Source organism: Lagopus leucura, unplaced genomic scaffold, assembly GCF_019238085.1.
Source record: "Lagopus leucura isolate 7727_CA_CO unplaced genomic scaffold, USGS_WTPT01 Super-Scaffold_100002, whole genome shotgun sequence".
NCBI classification, from domain to species: Eukaryota; Metazoa; Chordata; class Aves; order Galliformes; family Phasianidae; genus Lagopus; species Lagopus leucura.
Window position 1 is genome coordinate 24978734 of NW_024962263.1, and position 26223 is coordinate 25004956.

General features: G+C 41.6%; 1 protein-coding gene across 6 annotated transcripts in view; it reads right to left on the minus strand.

Moving 5' to 3' along the window:
* COBL (cordon-bleu WH2 repeat protein) overlaps positions 1-20415 on the minus strand; it is a 150729-nt gene extending 130314 nt beyond the window's left edge. For 5 of the 6 annotated variants that reach the window (XM_042868797.1, XM_042868793.1, XM_042868796.1 and 2 more), the window contains exon 1: positions 20212-20414. In XM_042868797.1, coding sequence (XP_042724731.1) covers positions 20212-20255 — 44 coding nt within the window. In that variant the 5' untranslated portion in view covers positions 20256-20414. Of the gene's footprint in view, positions 1-20211 lie in introns of all 6 variants that reach the window. The other variant, XM_042868795.1, reaches the window with a different exon arrangement.
* Between the last annotated feature and the right edge of the window lie 5808 nt (positions 20416-26223).

Below are 26223 nucleotides of genomic sequence, written 5' to 3' on the forward strand. Positions count from 1 at the left end.
ATAAACTAACAAGGACTACATCTTACATTTTCAGTACCTGCTTTTAAGTGGCTGCAAATTGTAGACAAGTTACTTTCTTACGGTGGAAAATGAGAAAAAGAGCGGGCAACAAGGTGCCCAGCTCCCAGCAGAAAACAACAGCAAAGCTATGAGAAGAATTTGATGCACACAGAACCACAGGGTTGGAAGGGACCTCAAGGATCATGAATCTCCAACCCTCCCCGCCACAGGCAGGGCCACCAACCTCCACATTTAATACTAGACAGGGCTGTCCAGGACAAACCACTAAACGTTGTTTCACCCAAACAGGAGGAACAAGAGTTGGGGTTCTCCTGCAAATATTTTCTTAGCTACATTACCTGTCACCCTGCAACTTGTTATGCAGTTTTAAATTGCTCAGTTTTATGTTTTCAGTTATTCTTTAAGATGGGAAGGGGAGCCCCAGCCAGACTTATCAGAGGATGGTTGAAGCGCCATGCCTCCCAGCTGAAACGAGCCTGCAGAGAAACTCAGAACTGCAGATAGCCAGTGTATCTGTGCTTTTTTCAGTCATCTGCTGAAAGCTAATCTTCAGTGTCACAAGTAAGCCATTGTGTGCAAAAAAAAAAAGACCACTGTCCCTACTACTGCTGCAAATACAGTAACGACTTTACAGTATTCAATTGTGAAGCAAGAAAGAAAAGCGGAAGTGGTTATTTACAGTCAATATAATGGGATTATGCATCCAGAATAAGAAACTGATGAATTAAAAAGACTTGTCAGATATATTCCAATTCCTACTTCCTGGCTATTTATCAGTATTTCTGTGGAAAGCTCACAAAGAAAGAAAAAAGCTTAATACTGCATGAGGCATGCTCATTCATATCTTGAGGTAGTATTTTATTGGCATTTTTAAAAATCATTTATTGTGTTTGTGGTTTTTTTTTTTTTTTCCACATCAACATACTCATCTCCAGTTTAATTCTTGACTAAGTTAAAACTCACCTTCTGTTCTGTATAGTGGCACATCCTGATAGCACCAATGGTTGAAATGAAGCCAGCTTTTCATGACCTCTCAATTCCATGACCTCACAAAACTAACAGAAGAGTCAACTTTTAACATGAGATTTAATGGAGGGGAAAATTCCATGCCCATTAGTATTTTCTGTACTTAAAAATACCTGGAGCCGAACTGCTCTTTCCTACTCATTACTGTTCGGGCTGCACGTAACAAAAGCCTAAAAACAGCACTAGCAGAGGAGCTGAAAGATGGACTACTAGAAGAGATTTGACATTTACTGAAGATTTTAATAATGGTCTGACCAGCTACAGCAGCAATATGGATCAGCTTCTAATAGACTGATAGATAAATTCGTTTTGCATTTGAGTATAAGATCCACAGTTAGAACACTGAAGATCCCCGATAGCTTGTTGAAAAATTAGTTCCAAAAGGCAGTAATCATAGAATCATACAATGGCTTGGGTTGGAAGGGACCTCAACAATGTCAAGCTCCAACCCCCTTGCCACAGGCAGGGCTACCAACCTCCATATATAATAGCAGACCAGCTTGCCCAGGGCCCCCATCCAAACTGGCCCTGAATATTGTGGTTTTTAATAGCAACAAGAGCTCCTTTGCTGTTGAATTGCAAGTTCACTAAGAAAGGACACAGAGTGCGAAGAATATGCAAGTCCTGAACAGCAACAGATGCTTAAACAAGGATTCCCAGATGATAGTGAGGAAATGGTAAACTATTATCAAGATAAAACAACAACAACAACAAAAACCACCAACCAAAATATGTTTTTAATATATTTTAGATCGTAACTTTATCCTAGAAAAGCAACTGATGTTCTGTTACAGTTAGAACAACCTTGGCAAAAAAGGAGTCTGATTTACTTCCTCAGAGCACGCTCCACATTCCTTCCCATTACCAGTCTGGTCCCAGACTAAATAGAGCACACAATCCAATTCAGAAATACTCCTAAAATTAGTGTCCAAAAGTTGATATTAAGAAAGGACACCCTGTACAAACTATCCTTGTACTTTTGCCTCTACTCAGATCAAGACTGGAAACTACACCCTCTGTTAAGTCCTTGCTTTCAACGTCTTCCAGTCAAATCCAAATTCTGTGTATTCTGAAGAGCTAACAAATTACATGAGTTATTATAAGCAGCAGCAGTGCCCTTCTGAATAACCTTTTTGCTCTCACCACTCTATTTCAGCACCAACCTGTGAGTTAACATCTACATCAATCTGCCTGCCAAGGGATGCTCAGAACAGTAACTGGTATGAATCTAAAAGTTGAAAATCACAACTTAATCAGAGGTGAAAAAGTAGGACAGACTTCTTCCTATTACCTCGGGTATATCACAGTATATGTTTCTTCAAATATAACATCCAGACAGTTAAGCTACTTGTCTTTTCTAAAGTAACTCAAAAAAATGAGATGGAGCATTTATGCCACTTTCCCTATAATGTTATTTTAACTTTCATGTACCTGCAGTACACTACATAATCTACCTGGGGAGAACTTTGCCTGATATCACTCCACACAGCATCTTAATTTCAGCTGCTGAAGTATCACATTTTCTTCACTCATCCTCCCAGGGCAATGAAAGAGAAACCATTTCCTACATGGGACTGGAGCCCCACTTTTTTTTTCTTTTTTTTTTTCCTGGATGCTGGATTTATATTTGTAGCTGACCATCAACAAATCTTCACTAAATGATAACAGCTCCTCTGTCTGAAGTCAACGAAGTCATGAAAGGGAAATGATGCTCTGCTTCCCACTCAAAAAGAGAAAAAGAAAAAAAAGAAAAGAAAAAGAAAAAAAGAAAAAGAAAGATACAGGAGAAAAAAAAAAAAAAGAGAAAAATATAGGAAAAAAAAAAGAGAAAAATACAGGAAAAGACACATTCGCCACTGGAGCCAAGCCTCAGTTTATGCAGTGAGAAGCAACGTCCCTGCAAGCTGGCTTCCATTCTGAGTTGGTTTTGTGGCATCACAGCATGGCAAAAATGCATAAGATGTTTTCCTTATACCTTCCTCCTGCCTGCTCATGCCCTCCTCTCTGAAGGCAGTTTACATGTGGCAACACCTGTGTTATCTTAGAAATACCTTGGCCAAGAATAACCCAGCACACAACAGCAGACTATTTACACCTGACTGCTGAATATAGAAGGGCAAGTAGCCTTGCCAGGTGGTATTGGGCTGGCATAAAGTTTTCTCTCTAAAGCAATGGAGCAGAAGCAGTGGCTGTGGAAGGATAGGATGTGCCAGCAATTCAGCTCAGCAAAAAGTGCGGATGGAGACTTGAGGGGAGCAACAAGCTGGAGAAACATGTCAGACAAGGCAGACATGAAAGCATTCAAAATATCTCAGGGTGTCAGGGAGATCCTGCATCACACTGGACCTGTGGTGAAGCATGTAGTGCAACAGGCATACTACATTTACTACATTTAGGTACGGAAAACCTGCAGAGGCTCCCATGCATATCGGAAGCTTGTAGCACCTTTTAAAGTGCATTTCTGAATACCCCTCATTACTCCCTTGCTCCTTTTCCCACACCAAGAAAATGAGAACAGAATTGCATAATTCATAGCTGGCTTAAGCCCTCCCAGGTATACCTCAGCCTACAGTGCATCCATTAACAGAGATCCAAAAACCATGAGGACTCTGGATCCTTACACTGTATTTTCCAACGGCTGGATCAGCTGGAAAATTCCACTGCAATTTGCTTTAGCAAAAACAAACGAATAAAAACTACCTTCACTCTGTTACAGATGTCTACTGCATCAGCAGGGTCTAAATACAGTATCGCAACAAAAAGAATAAATAAACACAAAAGCAGTATGAGAGACTGCTCCTCCTTTCTGCGGGCAGTGCTGGCCTGGGATAAAGTTTGTTGTTATTGCTTGACTTCACAGCTGCAGAGCTGTGTAATTAACCAGCACTGTCCCCAAGCAACACGACAGAGGGCTGCTCAGAAATGGGCTTCTGTGCTGGAGCAAGCTGTGATGCAGCTCCCCTTCCTTGACAGAAAGCTCCTCACAGTATCTGCTTTAAACCAAAGCTTCAAAGGTTACTGAATTTGACAGAGTAAGGAGACATACACCTGGGTAAACAGTGTAACCTCAGGTGCTGCTGAGGCTCTGCCTCCACAGTCCCATGAGCTCTATTCTGCAAACTTCTCAGCCAACCTCACGGCTCTTGAAGGCAGACAGAGCTAAGGGCTGAAGCCTACAGCTTCAGGGTGAAGGGACAGACCTTCCAGATTTGCTCCCACAATCCCCAAAGATTTGCTTAATTATGATAAATTTAAATCATACAATCATTTTTCTATGTTAATAGCATTTTTTAAAAAAGAATCCTCTAATTTATATTAAAATGCTGTATAGCCCAAACATGTTGAAGGCTCACATCACTTGCACGACAGTGGCCATAGTCTGGCAAATCACCAATTTCCACTGAAATGCTCCTGATGTGAACTCATATGCAACATGCAGATTTAATCTCGTGGTTGGCTTCTTCCCCATACATGCAAAAGACAGCACACAAAATTCTATGAGAATGCGCTTGAGCTTTACTATTGTCATCCCGCTTCACATGTGAAATTTGGAAGCTCAAACACTTGTGCAAGAGATCAACTTCATTGGGCCAAACACAAACTCTCTGGTCCTGAATATCTAGTTTAGCTTGCGAGGAAAATGATTTTGGTTCAAGAATCCTAAACGTACATTGGACATGTGCCATCTTCAGGAAAGTGAGCGGCAAGAAATAAACTTCTGTAACATAAATATACAGTCACATGCAGAGATCAGGCAGCACAATTTCACACGTAAGCTTGATGTTAAGCACTGGAAACAATAACACAAGACACCACCCAAAAATCTTCAAAACAGGACAAAAGACAGAAACGCAATGCTGCATTAATTCGGTACTGGAGTAACAACAGGATTTTACAGGGAGCAATGCACAGGTAGAATTCTGTTTCATCTTAAAGCCAAAGAGTATATATATATTAAAAAACAAAGACATGTGCAACTGTCATTTAGAAAAATACTGAAACTGGAAAACAGAGAGCAAGCTGGTTAACCTTTACAGCTGTACAGAGAAACAGCCTTACTGCTCTCCAAACACTAGTGTCACCCTGAAGAATCATCTTTCCTAGCAAAAAAGGATCCTGGTAAATCTCTGTATGAGGGAGATACTCATTTCTTTAAAAAATACTCTGAGAAAAAAAAAAGAAAAAGGCTTGTAGCTGCTGTTGGCTATCACAAGGAACTGCCAGCCACCTCTCTTCTCCATCCCACCTGCTACACAACAGCACATTCATGCAGCTCAGCAGCTCTGCCAGCAGAACGTTTTAAAACCCTAATCAGAATGGGAGTATTGTCTTGAGGATTTACACCAAGCCACTCTCTTTTTCCATTAAGGCTAACTTGCAGTCATGCGCACAAAGATGGAAAAGCAATTTCTCTCCAAAGGGGAATTAAAGTATCATACTCCTTAATTTCCCCGTAAAAGAGCTACCAGAGGTAACATTTTTTTTGTTCCTCTTGCTATAATAAAACCACTCCCAGTCATGTACCTGGAATCAAGTAATACTCCATGTTCTTCACACTAACAATATTCTACTGCATAACACCGAAGGGGTTGTTTGAGAGCTTCTTCCTCATCCTCTCCAGAACAGAAATGTCTTGAATGGAGCCCCAGCCTCCTGAAACACCTGAGTGGTTTGGGTCTCACAAGAAGGCTCCCATCAGAGCAATCTTTACTGCCTCTGGAGCTTTTCCTGATGCTGTCACTGAAAACCTTGCTGCTGGCCCCAAAGCCTGAACCCTCTTCTAACCTTCAGTCAGCACTGGAGTGGAAACAGCAGAGGAGGAGAGCTGACCAGAACACGGCACCTTTGTACATTAAATCGCAGTTATGCGTGTGTGCTTAACTTTATGGGGGTTCACTGAGCTTAGTTATTTCAAAAATCCTAGTCAGTGTTTCAGAACAAGATGAGCTCAACCCATTGAGTGCAATTCCGCAGTGGGTACAGCCACATTAGGCAGACCACAACACCTTTCAGTGTAAACTAGGGCAACAGAATGCATGTACTATTATTCTGTGCCATTTCTATATCTGTTTATGCATGGGGAAATAGTAACTTATATATGCATACATTCATGTAACCATTCGCTTGAGGAGAGACAAAATTATGTCAGCTTTCAGTATAAAGCTGGGTTACTAAAGGTGCCCTTTTAATGTTGCATGTTTCCTCATGGGTCTTTTCATATTTTCTACTTGATTTGCAACTAAAATGCAGCCGGCAATCGCCTTGCGTTTGCAGTCACTGAAAAGTCTCATGATTCCATGCCTAAATAAAGAAGCCAGCCCAATCACAAGCCTGTCCTTTCAACGAAAGCAGGGCAAGGAACCCTCCTCCGCCCCACGATCTGAGCACTGGGCACTGCACAGCTCCTCTCCAGGCTCTGAGCAGCCCGCACACCCACGCCACATAAGTCCCAGGAAGATCATTTCCCAGCAGACATTTGCAGACTCGTTACTAACGATCCAGCTGCTAATTTAGCATCTGCTCATGTTCTCAGGTTACCAGTGGGTACCTCCCCACCCCAGCAGCCTGCTCTGAATGGGTAGTACTCACGCACGGCTTTGCCTCTCTGAAATACAGGGGTATATTTAGAAACAGCCAGCAACTTCACACGGTAAGGCGGCGGCATGCTTCAGATTAAGTAGGTAAATAAAGCCCAGTCAAAAGCAATTAAAAAAAAAAAAAAACCTCAGACTTTTCAAGACAGCGTCTTCTTGATTTAGCCACTGCAAGAAAGACCAGAGGAAAAAACTTTTTATATTGCAACTTTATCCAGGGAAAAAGATACTTCTTTTTCCCTGCCCTTTCTCAAAAAAGCAATTTGCTGCCGCTTATTTCAAGTAGTTTCTTCAATATGAAACTAAGGCATGCAGGATATACTATATGTATATTTACTGCATGAAGTGAAAAACCTCCTGTTACTACATTCTTGTTTGATTTGGATTCAGATCCTAAAACATTACTTTTAACTCAGCTGGAAATGAATCTGCCACCAGAAAAGCTGTGCGCTTTCTCTTCAGACTAGGTCTGTGGTGTAGATGGAAAGATCCCTACTCTTCGTGCGCTCTGTGTCTTCATTTCATGACTAGAACTGAACTTCATGGCTTATATAATAGTCTCAAAGTTACACAACATACACTTGATTATTAGGTTTTGCGATGAGTTAAAAAATAAAACACACCAAAACTTTCTGAAGTACTAAATCACCATGACTCTATTCATGGAATACGTACATAGACGTTGAACCCCTTAGCGACAAAGAAATTAATGCAGTGAAGCAGTAAACACTACTTAAAAAGGAAAACATTTTTCACCGTAAAAAATAAATGTGTTACTAGCTAGTCAGCTCTAATAGAATACATTTATTTACGCAAGCAATAATAATGACAGCACATTATGAATTACAGGTTGATTCGAACACAGAGGCACACTCAGACATAATAAATGAGTCGATGCCAATATTTAGATCTGCAGCCAGAGGACATCTGGCTTGTTATCAATTTTACATAATTGCAAAGGTGCATATCAGAATACACCCAGGTTGTTTTAAGTTTTAAAAGAACTCGAAGCAGACTACGAGAACACATTTTTTCCCCTCTTTTACTGCAGGACATGAATCCCTGGTTAGACAAGATCAGCATGGAAGCTTGAAAAATGTCAGGAAAGAGGACAAGAACTAGCTTAAGGAAAGGGATTAACACAGCAACACACTTAGGGACATGGTTTAGTGGGTATGGTGGTGATGGGTTGACAGTTGGACTAGGTTAATGTTGGAAGAGACCTCAAAGATAATGACTCTGTGATTCTGTACCTTCACCGCGTGCCCAGCTGGGTCCTCATAGGTCCTGCAGGCTGTGAGACCTTACACCAGCAGGCTGCCAGCCATTTGGGCCACCAAAGGCCAGGAAAGTTACCACCTGAGTGGCAACCCTGTCACAAGTGGTGATTCGCAGAGGGGACGCGAGGGACCAAGGAGCAGGCAAAAATCAGCCAGAAGACAAGCAGGGACAGTGGAGGTTCCTTCCAGCTCCTTTAAATCCTGGCCCCTGAGCAGCAATAGCTTTACTGCAGCTGTAAATTGAAGGATGCATTTCTACTCTTCCATCAAAATCAAAAACTTGCAAGAGAGTTTGCAAAAGTGGCCAGAAAGAATAAACTTTTCTATGAAGGGAAAAAATGTTTTCTTCAAGACTTTTCTTCATTTGTTCTTAAAACCACAAATACCACCAACTGCTGAAACCTGCACACATCATTGGCTTTACCTACGACACTGACCACACAGAAGTCTGAGTCTTGTCTCATACACAAGACTACGCAGAATTTCATGTGATTTGGGGGACTGCATGGCTGCACCTCTGTCAGGCAGTAATAAAAGAAGTACGTATCCCTTGGCCCTTGCCTCCTATATGCATTTTGAGGAACACAAGCCACCTGCCAAATTTTGTTTCAACTCATAGTACAGCTTTTCTCTCCAAATAATCGGAACTTCATCAGAAAATCAATTTCCTTGAGTACAGCAAATTTTACAATCAATAACTTGCACAGTTTTTCAGACTATCATCCTCATAAAATCCATCGAGGACTCTGTACTTGTCAGATGTAAATGGTCCAATGACCAATTCTGAAAGGACCAGAACAGCCACACAATTTCTTAGACACACTGACTCTGGAAGCAAAGTTATCTGCCAAAGCATTTTCTTTCAATATTATTCAATACATATTATCCAAATTTTAATCTTCTATCTGACACTCCACGTGAAACAAACAAAATTAATTATTCAGAGATAAACTGAAGTTTGCTAAGAATCCTAAAATTGTTACACACTTGCATTCAAATGTCCAGGAAGCCTAGCAGGAAGATTAAAGAATATACTTCCCTCTAAGAGCAGTAAGTCAGCTCAATGCCAGGCAGTCACTCACTTTTGTGCCACAGCACAAAATCTCACAGAGACCAGTTGCACACTGTGTAAAAAGCATCTAAATATTCTCATCCTTCCTTAAACCAATACCAGCTAGTACATATACTACTCACCAGAAACACACAAAGTAGCCCAGAAGAGAAAAATCATCCACTTCCCAAACAAGCCCCATGTGAATATAACTATGGCTGCTTAACTTAATTAGGAAGAACGGAGGCATTTTCGTTAGGGTACAAATCACAATCACCACAGATTCATGAAGTCTTCATTTCATTCAGACCATCAACATCTTCGAGTTTTATACAAACATTTATCTGGCTGCTAGAAAATAATACTATTTTTACTCTCAGCTGCATCAATCTGGTACAGTTGATCGCCATTACACTTACTGGTTTTCTTTCCACTACAGAGTTGTGGGTACCCTTAGTAAAAGGTAAAAGTAGCACAGAAAAGTACGAAAAGTCTAGACAGTTTTAAGGTTTCAACCTTAAATAATGCTTGGTGAAAGCAATTTAATACAGGAAACTCCCTGTTGCTGATTTGGGGTTTTGTCTTAATATAAATAATGCTAATGAAAAATTTATAGATATTTGAATACTGTTGCATACATACAGCCAGGTGCTAAACAGAGCATGTGGGGTTTGTTTGCAATTTGAGCTTCCACATGTTTTTCCAAGTAACTCTGCCTAGCCTTTCCTGAGCAAGCTGGGAAGAGAAATTTAGTCCCCATGCTAGCAACATATCTGCTCCTACGTGGTCAGGACTGAGAAGAACCCAGATGATTCCTCCAAGATTAATCAGAAGGCTGAAGTATGAAAGATAGCCTACAAAAGAAGAGCAACAGAATATATTGCCCCTTCTGAAGAATTTGGGTCACTCTGCATGGTTTTTCTGCATCAAGGGGCTGGCACATACAGGCTGCCTAACCATGTGGACACTGCGTGCTGCCCAGTGTTCACATTCGGCACCCGAGCTCTGCAGGCAAAGACTATTTACATGAACACAGTTCTCTGTATTTTATATACTGCACAGAATTGTTTATCCTCTAATCATAAAAGTAGGTGGCAAAATAGATTTGAAAAGACAGACTAAGAACTGTTCGTATATATGTTTCTTTTAAAGAAAAGTTCATCCACACACACACAGAATATCCAGTACTGTTAATTTCTTCCCAGGTAAATCTAAGCTGAACTGCAATATACAGGCAATTTAAGACTTATATCAGTTCAATACTACACCAAACTTAAAAAAACAACCAAACAACAACAGAAAAAACAAACCAGAAATTATTCTCAGGTAGCAAATTAGTAATATAAATAATTGGCAATGCACTGCAAACAGTATTTCTTTCCAAGTAACTCCTTATGAAAATGAATCAGAATGGGGAATTTACGGTGCTTTTCATGGCAAGAAACCCAAGGTATCTGTACAAACAGGTTTTATACTTCAGGCAGTTTTATATTTGTAAAATACTTTGCCGTAGACTTGGATCCCATTTCTAATAGGAGAAAGTATGGAATTTAACCGCTTGAATGTAAAGAGATTTCATTCCAAAATAACTATGGCTAATTTGAGAACACACAATGAGAAACAATAAACAATGATATGGATGAGCAGTCGTCTTAAATACAGCTGGGGCAATGTCACGACAAGCTGTGGGCTTTTTTAAAAAATAAAAGTGAACACTACCCGGTCCTGTAAAAAGAATAAGAGCAAAAACAGAAACAACTGACCTCTTTATCTTCAACCAATTTGAGCAACTTATCTTTAGTGCCTAAAAGGTCTTTTGCTGTAAAGTACTAGTGGAAAGACAGCACTCTGAAGTTCATTATCATGTGAAGAAAGAAAAACAAGTTGAGAACAAACACAGACTACAAAGCAGAGCCCCGGTAAAGAGGCATGGGCAATGAGTACCTACAGCCAGTCCCAACGTGCAGGAGTGACTCTGTGCTGGTCCTTCTCCCCATCCGTGGTACAGCAGTAGATGCAGGCATTTCAGTTCTCCGTGCCCTGAGCCAACAGGCACACGGATGTGCCCTCTTTCCTCCCCACTGAGCGGGTCCTACAAATTCAAACTACTCCAGAGCGGCTGACTAAAGCCCCATTATTCAATATTGCATTAAATAATTATCCAGTGCTGTGGCTGAGCTTCATTTCCTGGCAGGTGTAAGCAGATTCATTCCCTCTGCCCCAATGGAGCCCAAGAAACCACAAGCATGGATTGACTCTGCCCAGCCCTATTACTCTCTTTGTGCAAAATGACACTGATAAATATAATGAATATATTAATATATATATATTCAAAATAACATATATATATGTATATATTTTTTAAGGCCCTGGTTTGTTTTATATAAGGGTGGAAGAAAATAATTCTTTTGAAAAAATGGAAAGAAATAACAAGAAATAACATAGCTGGAGGGTGGGTGTCGAAGGAAGAACTTGCAACTCCATCCTTTCATCAAGCGCTAAAACCACTATTTATTTACTGCAAAATAAAACTACCAAAAAAAAAAAAAAAAAAAAAAAAAAAGTAGTAAAAGTCTCTCATCTGTCATTATTTTTAACATACATAATTTGTCTTCTTCAGAGAGAAGAATTCTTCTCCAAAGGTATAATAAATTTTCCCTAGCAGATTAATTTTTTTCTTCCTACTTGTGAGATTGATTGATTCGTAATAGTTGCAGAATAACTACCTGTATTTTCAGGATGGTGTTCTCTTGTTTCTTACAAGTCCAAACAAGAGCTGGAAGGAGAATACAGTTAACTGTATTAACTGCTTAAATATTAAGGAGAAAAGCAATTTTACCTTCATCATGAAATAGCTTAATCATGAACATACAGTTCCAGGTCTGTACTTAGAGAGTCTTTTTTTAAATCTACACAGGAGGTACAATCTGCAAAAACTGAATGGGAAAATGAAAAAAACAACTAAATTTATGTGTTAGAAGTGCAGTTTAACTTTTTATCCTCCTAAGTACACAGTAATTTGTAAAATCCACAAATATCTTAATTTAACTTATGTTCTGTAATTACCCATGTAAAAGGCGATACATAGCTACTGTCTTTTTTCCATTTCTTTTATATTTTGTGTCCGATGCTAGACTCCATCCATCACATGTAGATTTGTCTTAAAATAGAAAACCCAGGTTTGGTAGGAAGGAAGCAATGTTGCATTAATACACACTCAGGAATAACAGACTCTACATGACGACAGGGTTCTTCAATTTACTAATTTAAGGCTAGAATTAAAAATACACTCCAGTGTTAAATCAAAGCTTTGATTTAAGGCTGTATTAAGTTGTCGAGTGATGTCCAGGCCAAACACAGCACAGCTAGCCTTGATGGATGCCCAGCGCACATCCACCATGGGAGGACAGGCAGCTCCCCTGTCTACAGATAGACTTGGGATGGGAAATCAGCCCCTGTCTGTCTGCAGAAAAGGAGCCATGGCATTCAGCAGTCCTCAAGGAGCAGCAAAGTGGCCACAAAAAGAACACACATCGCAAAAGGCCTGCAGTTATGGACACCAGGCACCAGAGCATTACTTCTGCATGCTGTGCTGCTCTGAATGCTATGAGATGACCAAATGATTCTCCAGTTCAGCACAGGCAAGAAAACAGAGGTAGTTAAGGGCAAGCAAAATAAATAATCGTGATTACAATGCAGCAACATGATCTGACCTAGCTGTAACTGTACGCAGTGAATTTGTAGAATCAGTGTTGGGAAGACCTGAAGGTGTCACCACTCCAGGATTTTAATCACTCCCAAAGCCAATAATTGGTATCCTTCTCAAGGAGAAAGTCTCAATAGCTGAGATTTGTCAGCACAACACAGCGCGGTCGTCAGAACAGCACTGATCCTGAAACATGAGATGCATCCCCTGAGAAACCAGGAGTAATTTCTTTGGTATCTGTGTAGGCTTTGGAAAGCGTAGGCTCGGTACCAAGAGAAGATACTAAAAAGTGTATATATATGTATATAAATCTGGAGTCAGACCAAGATATTCCTTTATCACTGTCCAGAACCACTGTCACACTGTTCAGAAACACAAAAATACAACACTGCATCAAGAGAAGATATAAAAAGAACACAGGAGAGGAAAGTTTCTTCCTCCAAATTTGGCTGAAACTACAGATTGATTTTGGAGACTGCCCTTATGGAACTGGGAGACAAAACCAAAATGGAAAACACACGTCCCGTGTGCAGTAAGAGCAGACTTGCTGCCCTTTGTGTATTTATCAAGATAGTTTTTTTGCTGCATATGCAAGATTGTAACTTCAAAAAATAAACATAATAAACAACTCTCATATGAAAGGAAGAAAACAAAAGAAGGAAAGGTCACTTAAGCACAGGAATAAGAACAAAAAAATAATTGTTTTATCCCAAAATAACTTGGGGTATTTAGTATCTTTTTGGAATCTACGAGACCAAGAAAAAAAAAAAAGCTGATTATATCCTTAAATAACTCTACATAACCTACACGGAAAATAAAAGAATCATGACTACTCTAAAGGTCTTATTTTCTCTTACAATGGAAGGATGCTGCCACAGGTCCCAAGAGATCACAACAATATTCCCCACTGTGTGTGGTGCGGGAAGAAAGTAGTGTGCTTTTAAAGCTAAAGTCACATAGACAACATAAAATTGAGCTCTTCACAGCTTTGGAGAAGTCAGCTTTGACTGAGGCCTTCCTACATCTGGCAGCTCCTCCATAGACAGCAAGATGAGGACCTTGGCCCAGCCCTGGAGGCCAAGTTGCTCCTTGAGTCGCCATGACACCATCTCCTACCACCAGCTAGCACAAGTATTGAGGAGAAATCCAGCAGTCTATCCCCAAGCAAAAAATTTTCAGAGGAAACAGAAGATGACATGCAACCAATATAAAAGGGTTTTTATATTGGTTGCATATCATCTTAATATAGATGGAGGCACATATGCTCACTAAAGCAATGTTTGAAAATTTAGAAAGCACCTCATCAACCAGCAACATTACTCAATTTAAAACTCTATGTAGTTGTGTGGACTTGAAAAAAACATAATTAATTATCACTTGTGGAAAAATAACAGTTCCACTCTGGCTCAACATAACGATGGTGTTTCAGTAGCAGCTGATTGGCTCAGCATGCATTTACATTTAAAAAAACCAACAACACAGAGATGGAAAACAGGTGTGGTGAATAGAGAATGGTAGTGCTTGTTAGCTGTCCTTACTGAAAACAGGAAGGAACTCTTATCTGGTGAAGTGCTTCTGGACTGGTGCTTGCTGTTAAACTTTACAGTATGTCTGTATTTAGAACACTGATAACATAAAATGTAATTTTTGTGCTCAAGCTCCATGCCAGCAGTGCTACTTTTCATCTTATCTGCTTATTTTATTGGGTAAGGGGGATTTTAACTGTTAGCACCACAAGCCAGAATAGCTCAGTAGGACTACTTTCTTCAGGCTTTGGCATTGTTGCTAGGGCTTGCAAGAGAAACACCAATTTCAACACAACAGCTTTGGGAATACCAAGAGGCTCATGTTTTTTTGGCTTTTACTCAAAGCAAAGGGGACTTTCAGGTGGTTTTGGCAAATTTTGTGTAGCAACAGTTAGTGCAAGATAAGCCTTCACCCCTCCCATGCACAGCTGGTCCTTGTATGTGGCTCTCTGTAAGCTAGCTCCCAAATGGCCTGGCTGCTGGTTATTAGGTGAGAGAATCTCCATCACACCTTAGCAGGCTGTGCTATTTTACACATATCACCATAACACAGAGAAACTCACAGACCTGCCTTCTAACTTCAGCACAGCTCAATCACCTTTAATAAAATATAACTTATCAGCGTGGTATCGTTTTTTGATTCTTACAGAAAGTTTTACAGTGCCATCACTGGTGTGATCACAGGAGACTGCTGACTTTTCCCATGCAGTACATTGCAAGGAACACATGAAACGCAGCTGAATACCACAATGAGTTTACTGGATTAGCAGTTAGAACTATTACTATTATTTTTGGTCCAATATACTCCCCCTATCTGGAAACCATAGTGATTAAAAAGGTTCATTAAAATCACTTTAGGTGTCTTCTCCCCCCTCCCCCCCCCCCAATCCCTGATGACAAACTGCACAAACACCCAGTGTTTTATACAGCTTTTCAGCTTGGGAATAATGAATCCTAAAAGCTTTCTGGCCAAGATTCTAAAAGCAGGCACTGGGCACTGTGTGCAGCAGCTATCCCCGCACTGCCCTGCCACTCAACCTCTGACTCACTCCTTGGCACATGGCTGGCATTGTAATGCTGAAACTATGACAACAATACACTATTCCCAGGATCCTTTATTTAATGATAAGCAGCCCAGCTCATGGGGCAATTGATAGCTCTGGAAATGCCCTATACGTTAAGAGGATTAGTATGTGCTGCAACATCCACTATCTGGAAATGCAGCTACTTCTAAAAGATCCTTAGGTCACAAATCTCTGTGGAAACAGAGATAGTAAGCTTTTTTGGATTCCTGGCTTCTAATGCAGGAGCCGGCTTAGCCCACTAAGCAAAAATACATTTCTAAAGACCTTTCAGTCTCTTAGAAGAAGCATTAAAGAGTCAAAGCTGTCGATTTTATGGAAATGACAATGGCAAAGCACCACAAAAAGCTGCAGTACACAGAACATTGTCATTGCCAGAAAATCAAGTGTTTGCTGATGCTGAGAGAGTAGCTAAAAGCCGAGCACAGGAGAAGGCTTGTTTAGGCTCTGAATTGGGATTCAGGGGGAAGAGCTCTGCCACAGGCCTCCTGGCAGCTCTGAAACAAGCCATGTAAGCACAGTCGCATGCCTGCCTGTATAACATGGACTCCCTAAGTCCACTTATATATTAGAAGAATGTTCTTAGGAAGCCTTCATAAATGCTTCTAAAGGAATTCAAGTCCATGACATTGAGTCTTAATACATACTTAAAGCATAATAGATGTTAAAGACTATATAGATATATTCAAGAAAAGTCTAATTCCTTTGTTGAATGGAAAAAGAAAAAAAAATTAACTACACACTAAGCTACCATATATTTATCAAACTGACTTCCAAATTATTTAAGAAGTTGCTTTTTACCTTTATGGGCAACATCATCTAAAACTGTACAAATAAGAATGGTCTAAATTGTAATCAAATCCCCTCTCCCAAGTTTTATCCACTGCAGTATTCTGAAAAGTTACCGTGATTGGTGCAGCTTGCCCTGATGGGGCAGTAAGCAAAATCTGTCCCACCAAAATGCAGTGCTACCCCTGCTGAGTACTTATATAAAGATAAGAAATTTGATCATGATGTAAAGTTAAAGAAGCAAAAGCTACAGAAAAATGAAGTTGGAATTACAAGAAAAAAGACATGAACAAATGAGACAGCAGAGAGTAGGAAAAGTTCAACTCCATCCAATACTGGCAGCAGTGGCATAAAAGAGAAAGATGAAAAAATATGGAGGATATCCATAAGAAAGAAAATAATGAGACAATTAGGAGACTGGGAAAGTGAAAACAGATCTTGAATTTTCTGGACAATCCAGAAATAACACTTTAAGAAGTAGACTTCTAGAAGAAAGGGAAAAAAAAGAAAAAAGAAATGAGAAACCAAAATTCAGAAAGAACAGCTGTTGGGATTGAACTGCACTGCTTTATCTCACCCTTTTGCTTATTCTTACGATTAGCTCACTTCAGCAATCATGAGATATTAGTCATGACTGAAAATGCCTATGTTTTGCAGGTCAATAGTCAGGTACATATAGAGCTGCAAAATACAGTAAAACCCGCCCTATTTCAGTTTACATAATGCAAGCTCAATTCCTCTGCTACTCTTACATGTTTTATTTTGTTGGGATTTTTTTGTTTGTTTGTTTGTTTTGTTTTTTAATGTGATCTATTTCCACTGACACAAGAGGTAATTTGAATTCGAATTACTTGTGAGAGGAGAACAGGGCTAACACTGGTGGTGGTACCTACAACGTACACACTGGCAGGAACACCATCTGATTCCTGCAAGAGAGGTGCACAGACAAACCAAAACACAAGATGAAGAATAACACCAGACAAGTAGCAGCCTTCCAGCTTGCCAGCAAAGGAATTGCCAACTTTTCTACCATGCTACCTACAATGACACGCAGTCATCGTCCTTTGCCATCCAGCACTCTGCACGTTATGTGAATGTCTCTCATAACACAAAGTAGGTGAAAAATTAAGTTGAAAAATGGGAAATTTTCAAGGTTAATTACATGGTTGTTTCCATGTACCTTAAATATTGTAACATCTGAAGGTGAGAAATGGCACAGCACAAGTTATTTTATGCTGACATTTACACACACGCTATGAGGACAGTAGTCCTCTCCAGGCTTTTCCATACAGCTATCACAAGTAATATGCTAAACATTGTTGTAGGCTTTTTTGTTTTATTTTTTAAAAGGTGGATGTATGATTTCACAATGCAACTTGATTAAGGAATACCATAAAAGGTAAAGGCTTCAGCATGTTCAGATATGTGACTTATGCTTTACCCAGGGGTTTGCTTTTCCAAGTTCAGCATGCAACGTCACTGCTGTTTTGCAGTCTTTATCTCACTTACACGGTCACATCAGTCCACTAGATAAATCACTCCAAAGCAGGTGTGTTTGCATGTGCCTCTATTTGTGATAAGATCCTGTGAGACAGGGAGGGAGTCTGCAGTACAAGAAATAAAGGTCCTACTCTAAACAAGTTGTATGGGTGCCTTCTTAATGTAGGCACTTCTCCCACCTCTGCTGCAGGTTGCAGAGACGCAGCCATACGCCATGAACTCCAGAGGGACGATGATGCTTGCACTCACAGAGGATAAAGCTCTTTGCAAGAGCTGATCCTGCAAGTCCCCATTTTAGGCTTGAGTTCTCTATGTCACTTACGATCAACATAGGCCAATGTTTTCCATGTTATAGTCAATAAAGTTCAGGAGATTCAGAGGCCTCTTCTCTGTTCTCCCTACAAAAATAAATGCAGCTGCATGCACTGAGGCTGTAGGTTTTCAGCAAGTGTTTTTCCCTCTTCCATGCTCCCATTGCACAACTACAGAGCAAATCCCATGTTCTGCTACTAGTATTCATAGACTTATAGTATCATAAAATGTCTGGGGTTGAAAAGGACCACAATGATCATCTAGTTTCAACACCCCTGCTATGTGCAGGGTCACCAACCACCAAACCAGGCTGCCCAGAGCCACATCCAGCCTGGTCCTGAATGCCTGCAGGGACGGGGCACCTACAACCTCCTTGGCCAACCTGTTCCAATGTGTCACCACCCTCTGTGTGAAAAACTTCTTCCTAATATCTAACCTAAACATATTCAATGTCTTAAATTCACATTCATAAACTAAAATAAATATTAACTAAGTAAGGCACTATGAACTTGATAAAGCTTCACAAAGCTCATGTCCAGCCATTAGCATTAATAAGATTCTTTTGACTGATGTCCACAATTATTCTTGAAACAGAGCAAAAGGAAAAACCCTGCAGCAACAACACAAACAGGATCTTTTCCTTTGCCATTTAAGACAAAAGCAAACAAACAAAAACCCATCAGCATCCTACTTTAAAACGTGCAATTCCCAGCAGCTGCACCATGAACACATGCAGCCAGTTTACCTATGCAGAGCACACAGCAGAGCTGCTGGACTATGCTGAATGATACATTAAATCAGCTCACTGTTTAACAAGGGAAACTCTTAACATTGCTGTTAATGATTTACATAGAGACAAAACAGCTCTGCCTAAATTTTGTTAAAAGTTATAAAGCTGGGATCACTTTAACTCCTTGCTTCCAGAACTGCCTGCTAACTCAATCAACAAGCTGGGAATGTGTAGTGCAGTTCTTCTGCTGCAAAAGGAACACATTTCTGCCACAGTCATCTAAAAATCCGTGCTCCCAGACAAGTTTCACAGCTGTCGCTAACATCTGGATCCCTATGGGAAGCAACAAGGACAGAAGAAGCTATCCTTTACTGGTCAATTTCCTCATGGAACAACTAAAACCTAATTAGGGAGCAAACATCCACTGATTTCCAATGCTGATGTTGGAAATTCAGAGAATTACGTACTGCTCAGTGAAATCCACAGCTGACAGCATGGGCACATCCAGGCTGAGATTCTACAGCTTCCAAGGAAAAGCAAGAGTACTTCAGCGTTTAAATGAGCTCAGGGCAGACAGTACTGAGTACACAACAGATCTGCCACCAGCATGCTGTTGTACAATATCCCAAGTGCAGTGTAACTTTAGGATAGGTTCTGCTCCTTGGACTATACTGGGAATTCTGTAACTGAAGTTAATGCACTTGCAGGAACTTCTGGCCATCCGTGCGGTATCCATCTGCTCGTGGAACAAGCTCCATGCTCACAGAGATGAAACTAGCTGTTTGTGAGTTCTATTCAATATATTGCTGAGCTGTGAGATGCACAAACAAGCAACTTTCTCATTCCAAACTATAACGAAACCCCAGATACCCAGCAAACAGGACAAGATTTTAATCAGTGTTACATAGAGAGGAGTGCTTCTTATTCTTCAAAGCACTCACAGAGAAAGCCAGCAGCCTTGCCTCCCAAGTCCAAGAAACATTACACACAGTTCTATTACTGCAGCATCTTGGCATCTTTCATCACCCACTGCCCCCTGTTCTAATTTTGAGTCACTCACTACAAGGCTTCCCATCAAATAAAGAAACGATGGAAATTAAAGATTAAAAATCAAAAAGCTAAGCTACCCCTCAAGCACGCACTTCAATGCCTATTTTTATTTAAATGAATTTATGACATAAATATTGGGACTTCAAACGAAAATTAAAAAAAAATAAAAAACTTCAGAACCAACCGCAGTTCTCCTTAGCGCGAGCGGGCAGCGCGAAGCAGAGCAGTAAACCGCACCGAGCGTTCGGCACAGCCCTGAACTCGCCTTACTCCCGGCTTCGACCAAAGCGATCGCACCTCGCTGCCGCTTCCTTACCGGTCGAACACCCCGACCCGCCCCTCCGCAACCCCTCGCCCAGTCGCTCCTGTCACTCGGGCCGCCCGCTCGGCCCAGCGGTCCCGAGCCCGCACCCCGGCCCCAGAGCCGCCCCACTCCCGTGCCCCGTGCCCGGGCCGGGCGGCACGGCGGGGCCCCGGCACCTGCCGGCCGCGAGGGCGGCCGCTCGGAGACCGAAGCCGGGGTGGGGGTTCGGGGTTCACTTACCCGCTGGGCGGCTTGCCGGCCGTGGGGCGGACGAGGGTCTCCATGGGCGTTCTGAAGGGTCCCGGCACGAGGAGGAGCGAAGGTCGAACAGGGAAACAGAGGGCACCGAGTGAGCAGCGTCTCCTCACGCCCGCACGCTTTCCCCCCCGGCCCGGCCGCGCTCCCGCAGCCGCTGGCGGGGCGGGGAAAGGGCAAAGTTACCGCTCTCCGCTCTGCGACGGGCGGCACTCCCGGGCGGGGGCGGGAGCCCGGCGGGAAGGAGGGAGGGAGCGCGACGGCCGCCCCCAGGGCCGGCACGGACGCACCGCCCGAACTGTGACGGCTCAGCCGGGCCCTCCTACCTGCGGGCGCTCGGGCGGGGAGCAGCGGGTGGCTCCGCAGCTGCCCGCTCCCCTCTCAGCGGCCCGTGCGGGGGCGAAGGCGCAAACGGAGCCGTTTCCATGTGAGCGCCCGGGACAAACACAAACACGGCCGCCCCCGCCGCCAACGCACCGGGCGGGGGAGCGGAGGCTGCTGCGGGGCGTCCCGGCAGACGCGCACCGTGCCCTCGGCGGGCGCCGGGCGAACCTCTCAGCTGCCTGCGGGGCCGGCGGCACCTTAACGCCTCAGCCGTGTCGAAAGCACTGCATGTCCCACAGCAGAGCAACTGTTGTCCTTGTACGTGAAAGGAAAGCTAGCTGGGGCTTATGTTACCGGAGGATGTGCTCATTCTCTGACGTGCCTCATTCTGGGCACCTTGGCCCCTAGCAGGCATTTCAGGAGTTTCTCTGCTCCTCTCCAAGCCTGTTTGCTTCGCTTTGCGTTCCGGGTCGTGATGGCAGATGGGCCAGGCCACTGCCAAAGCACTGAGTGGGAAGGCTGAGTGGGGTGAAAACCCCATTACAGAGCTAAGGGTAGGGGAGCTGCTTTGGCCGTCTCCCTTTCACAGTGTGAGGACTCTTCTCAGCTCCTGTGAGATAAGCAGAAGTTGAGAGCAGTTTTCTGTTTCCTCCTCCCCATCCCTGTCATACCAGGGTTTGGTGAGGGAGGCAGCTGACCATCCTGCCATGAGGAATGAAAACAATACAGAAGCAAAGCGTTACGGATCTCTGATTTCCCTGTTAACATGTGTAAAAGTTCATTGGGTCACCACAACTTGTCCCTGGTCATCTAAGGCACATGTCATGGTAATGAGCCACATATCTGTAACTTGTGCCCCTACAAAAACAGACTGGCTTGCATACGTTATTTTGCAAGGGAATTGGTCTCTCAGATGCAGTCTCCCTGCTATCATTTACCAGAGCTCCAGAAATGAATGGCGATCCCAGAGAAGCTTGTGGATGTCCCATTCCTAGTTGGATGGAGACTGAGCAGCCTGATGTAGTAGGGAGCATCCCTATGGGACTCTGAAATCCCTTCCAACTCAAACCATTCTATGATTCTATTAAACTGCAGGATCTCAATTTCACAGCACTATATATCAGGCATTTAGTACATTTTTAACCTCCCCTTTTCACTCCTAAATCTAAATGACCACTTTTTTACCCTAGAACACCTGCTAAAGCTGCAGAAACACAAAACCTCTACAAAACTCCAAAGATCTTCCCACCTCAAGAGCAAACTGCACTGTTCTGCTCCAGAAACCTGCAAGAAATTAGCACATCCCACTGTGCTGTGCTACACCTGAAGGAAGCTGTGCTCACCGTGCATCCACCCGCTGTTCCTCCACTCACACCCACCCATGTGTCCAGTGATGTCTTTGTGGCTGTCCTGCAAAGCAGCACTCTTGCTGTCGTCCCCACTGCCCACAGTCCTATTTCGGTTTCTTTCACCCTTTCCCATTGGCTTCACTGTATCACATTAGTTTATTCTTTAGCAGCATTGCCTAAATGTTTTCTGTTTGATAGCATTTTGTCTTCAATTCCTATAAAACAACATATATTTGCCTATATAGAGTATATAAAGGCTGCTACAATCCAGCAATGAACAACAAAGTAGTATTTGCTTATTATGTTTACTTTATTTTATACAGCAGAGTGAAAGATTGTCATAAATCCCTGAAAACACCATCTCCACACTGCTCCAGAGTGCGAGGAGCAGTAACAGACTGCCTACATCCAAAACTTTTCAGTCCCATTTCGCTGATGGAAGAGCCAAGGGGGGTTTGTGGAGCATGCACTGCGATGCAATGTAAGAACACGCCTTTGGTGTACAGGCTCCTTGGCACCCAGCCCAGCCCTCAGAAAAGGGCAAAGGCTGTACTTCTGGTATGCATTGTCATCCCACCATCAGGGTGCTCTGCTCAGATTTTAGGCATGTGGCTTTGGTGCTGAGAGGAGTGATAGAAGGGCTTGCAAAATCTCATTAAACATCATTCAAATTGAACATATTTACATCTTCCCCCCCCTCAAAAAAAAAAAAGGGGGGGGGGGGGAATTTCTTTCTAGTCTTTATGAGAGATCTGTCTTTATGAGTAGGATATTGCGCTTGGCTCCGTCTATAATGACATAGCAAATCTCAGAAAAGTTAAGGAACTTAGGAACAGTGATTTTGTTTTCTTTTGTGGTTTTAGAGACACTGTAACAAGTCTGTGATGTCATTTGGGAACCCTAAATAAGACAGAAATAATCAAAAAAAGGTACTAATCATGTGAAAATATGACAAAGAAGCTATCTAAAAAAGCACATGGATAACAGATAGCTATGTTATATTAAATATTATGAAGCTACAGCTGAGATAATTTGTATTTCTAGTGAGTTAACAGGTAATTACTCAAAAAGACTGAGCACCATCACACGCTGTGGAAGTATTATGGAAAGAGGGTGTCCTTTTGCTTGAGAGAGTATTTCAGAGCACGCATACAGAGCGTGGGATGTGATATACACTGGAGGAGAAAACAGTTTAAAACTGTGATGTTAATAGAGCAGAAGGAATTTCTGTGAACTCAGCCATCAGGAAATTAAAAGTGGCTTATATTAAATGTGGCTAAAAGCGGACATGGCAGACACTGGCATGACTCAGACTGAGCCTGGTATGTCTCTACAGTGTGCTGACACAGTCTTGAATCTATGAGTGGTTCACTCTTTGGGGATTTTATTTTAAAGGTTGGGAACTGATTACATGCTTATTTATACAATGTTCTTCTCTTTTCCCCCAAAATGTTATGGTTTGTTGCTTTTCCCCAAGATTTCATTCTGTATATTTTGTATATATCTTGTATATTTTGGACAAGTAATCTTCTATATCCTCTGTTTTCTACCAATTCTGTTAGGGGAACTTTTTTAGGATTTGAAACCCCAGCTCTAGTCTGCAGGTAAACAACCCTTAATGAAAGGATGTTTACCTGCACAGAATATTGGCCTCAGCAAGTGACTTAGACCTCATGCTCTTGGGCTCAGCTGTGGTCAGAGCCTTCTTAGGAAAGATGCTAATGTGAGATGCTTCCTAAAGTCAAGGAGTTATATCACTCATACTCATCTGAGAACAGTGTAGTGGAAGACAATGCAATTATCCAGGGAAAATATTGAATTATTCTTTAAGAGCATATCATACGACATGATTTAAAAAAAAAAAAAAATTTGGACCATTTTACCAGCTTGTGAACTAAACTGCTTTAGCTATTTGATGTAAATGTATCTTCCTTGTACTGAGGTGGGTAATCCTGCTTAACATGCTGTTCAGCATGACCCAGCTACAGCCATTACTTGCTGCAAGGATTTTGTTCTTTGTTTATTTTGCCAAGGAGCATCTGAAATTGTCAGAGCAGCATTTCAGAAAAGACTCACAACCTCCCAAGTACCAGTGCTACTGACACTCCCTCCAACATTACTACTTTCTGTAATGAAAAGACGTTGTGCTATGCTTAGAAACATCCACTCCATTTTCTTGGAAGAGAAGGAGACCTCTCTTTTGGACCACTCTGCCCAGCAGGACTAGCAGAAGGGGAAATTCAATTAGCCTTCAGTGTAAAGAGCCTTCCATTGGTCTGAAAACCGATTGTTTAGAAGCAAAATCATAGCATAGCACTTTACTTTGGCACGGCACTTCTCCAGTCATTGTAGTATAGACAGGCCACACTTTAGTACAGCAGGGTAGGACTGACAAAAAGATGGCAGAAAGAACATTCCATTATTGTCCCATGCAATAAAAAAGAATAGAGAGAGCTCTCACCGCATAAATTATTGACATGGCATGTTCCCTATATCCCTTATGCAGCACAGTGCACATACAGCAACACATGGCTCCACCATTTAAGCCTTCCTGAGCCACTCCCAGGCCTAGCTTCCTCTGAGCAACAACTGCTTGCACTGTAAATAGAGGCAGTGAGGAATGCCTTCTTTGAAACATTGACGTTTATGCAAGACTTATGCTTCTAAATGTGAAATAAATTAGTCCTTGCAGTGACCAAATGTCTTTATAAAACAATTCTCAAGTGCCTTATTGTCTGCACCGAATATTCAATACCAGAGTTTCTATTTCAAGAAGGCTATTTCTGTTTTCATATATATAATGTAACTGAGCTATAATCAGAAGAATTATATCCACTCACAGTCCTCTCTATAAAATATCAAACACTGAATGAGGATTATCTTTATCAACAATGTCTACAACTATTTTTTACCTTACAGACTGAATTAAAATTAAACACAATTTTACATAGATGTTTCACTGCAGTCTTTCACTGAAATTCAGGAAGTTTTAGTCTGTAGTAAGTAGTGGTATCTCAAGGTTTCAATCTGAAAGTTCAGGACGGATAAAAAAGAACCGGGATCTTGTAGAGTTTCAAGATTACCACGTAATTCTCATTTTATACTTGCATCACCTGGTGCACATTTCATTTAAGATACTTAATCTGGATTGATAGCAGCATAAAATGAAAACAGGATTTGGTTCTCTATTTAAGTCAAAGCTCATATGCCAAAGATAGGGACATACATGTTTGAACTTATGCAAAAATTGAAAAGTAGCAGGCTTTGTCTGCTGGTATATTTATTAATTTGTATTTGCCTTAGGTGAACAACACCTTAAAGCACACAAAGATTTAGACACGTGAAAGTTCACCGGTGTTATGTTGAATTTATATTTGATTCTTTAGAAAAAGCAGGACCCTTTGACATATTATCTCCAGAATTCTCCACAGACTGAACGTATACTTAATAGATACATGCTGTTAAATGTGGGAGCTACATATGTACCCAAAGGCCAGAATCACTGAATTATAGCAATACAAGAATCAGACCCCTAAAGGATAGACTTTCAAAGGACACTGTTGTCAGGAAAGCGCCAGGCAGGTGAATTGTGAAGACTGACATACATAAGACCTTATATGTATTTCATACCAAAGTTACAAAGGAAGTAAACAACAAAAAGCTTACTTTGAGGAATTCTCACTGGGCATACTTGGATTGTCATCATGTACAATACATTTTGTAGCCACTACCAAGTCATGGAACATTTTCTGGTGCAGAGGCTGGTTTCCCTACCACCCTTCTTTCTGAGGCCTGCAAAGCTTTAACTCTCCTTTCATACATTTCAGAGGCTCATTTCATTTCATATCATCACTTTTTTTTCTTTTTCTTTTTCTTTTTTTTTTTAATAACATACCTTGAGACCAATGCTGCCGCTTATCTTTGTTTCCAGAAGATACAGATTAGCTGAGTATAGCAGAAGAAGAACAGAGGTCTTCCAAGGATGTCCAGTTGTACAGATCCAGAAGAAGTTGGGCTGAGGTGATGTATACAGTTGCTTCACCACAGTGTCACTGGACAGCTGCAGACACAAGAAAAGGTAATGCTTTACTCTTTAGCAAGGGTTGTGGTCACCTTCCTCACCCTGCTCCTAAAAGCAACATATGACTAGAAGCAAGAAAAAGTCTGAATAAACAAGAAAGAGATTGGATAAACCAGTCAGCAAAGAAGGGTTGATGAAATATGATCAGGTGAACATAACTGGCCTGATCTATATCCTGATATTAGCAAGGTTTTCTACAGGCTCTGTTTTTTCCAAATTTTTCACCTCACTTGTAAACATGGG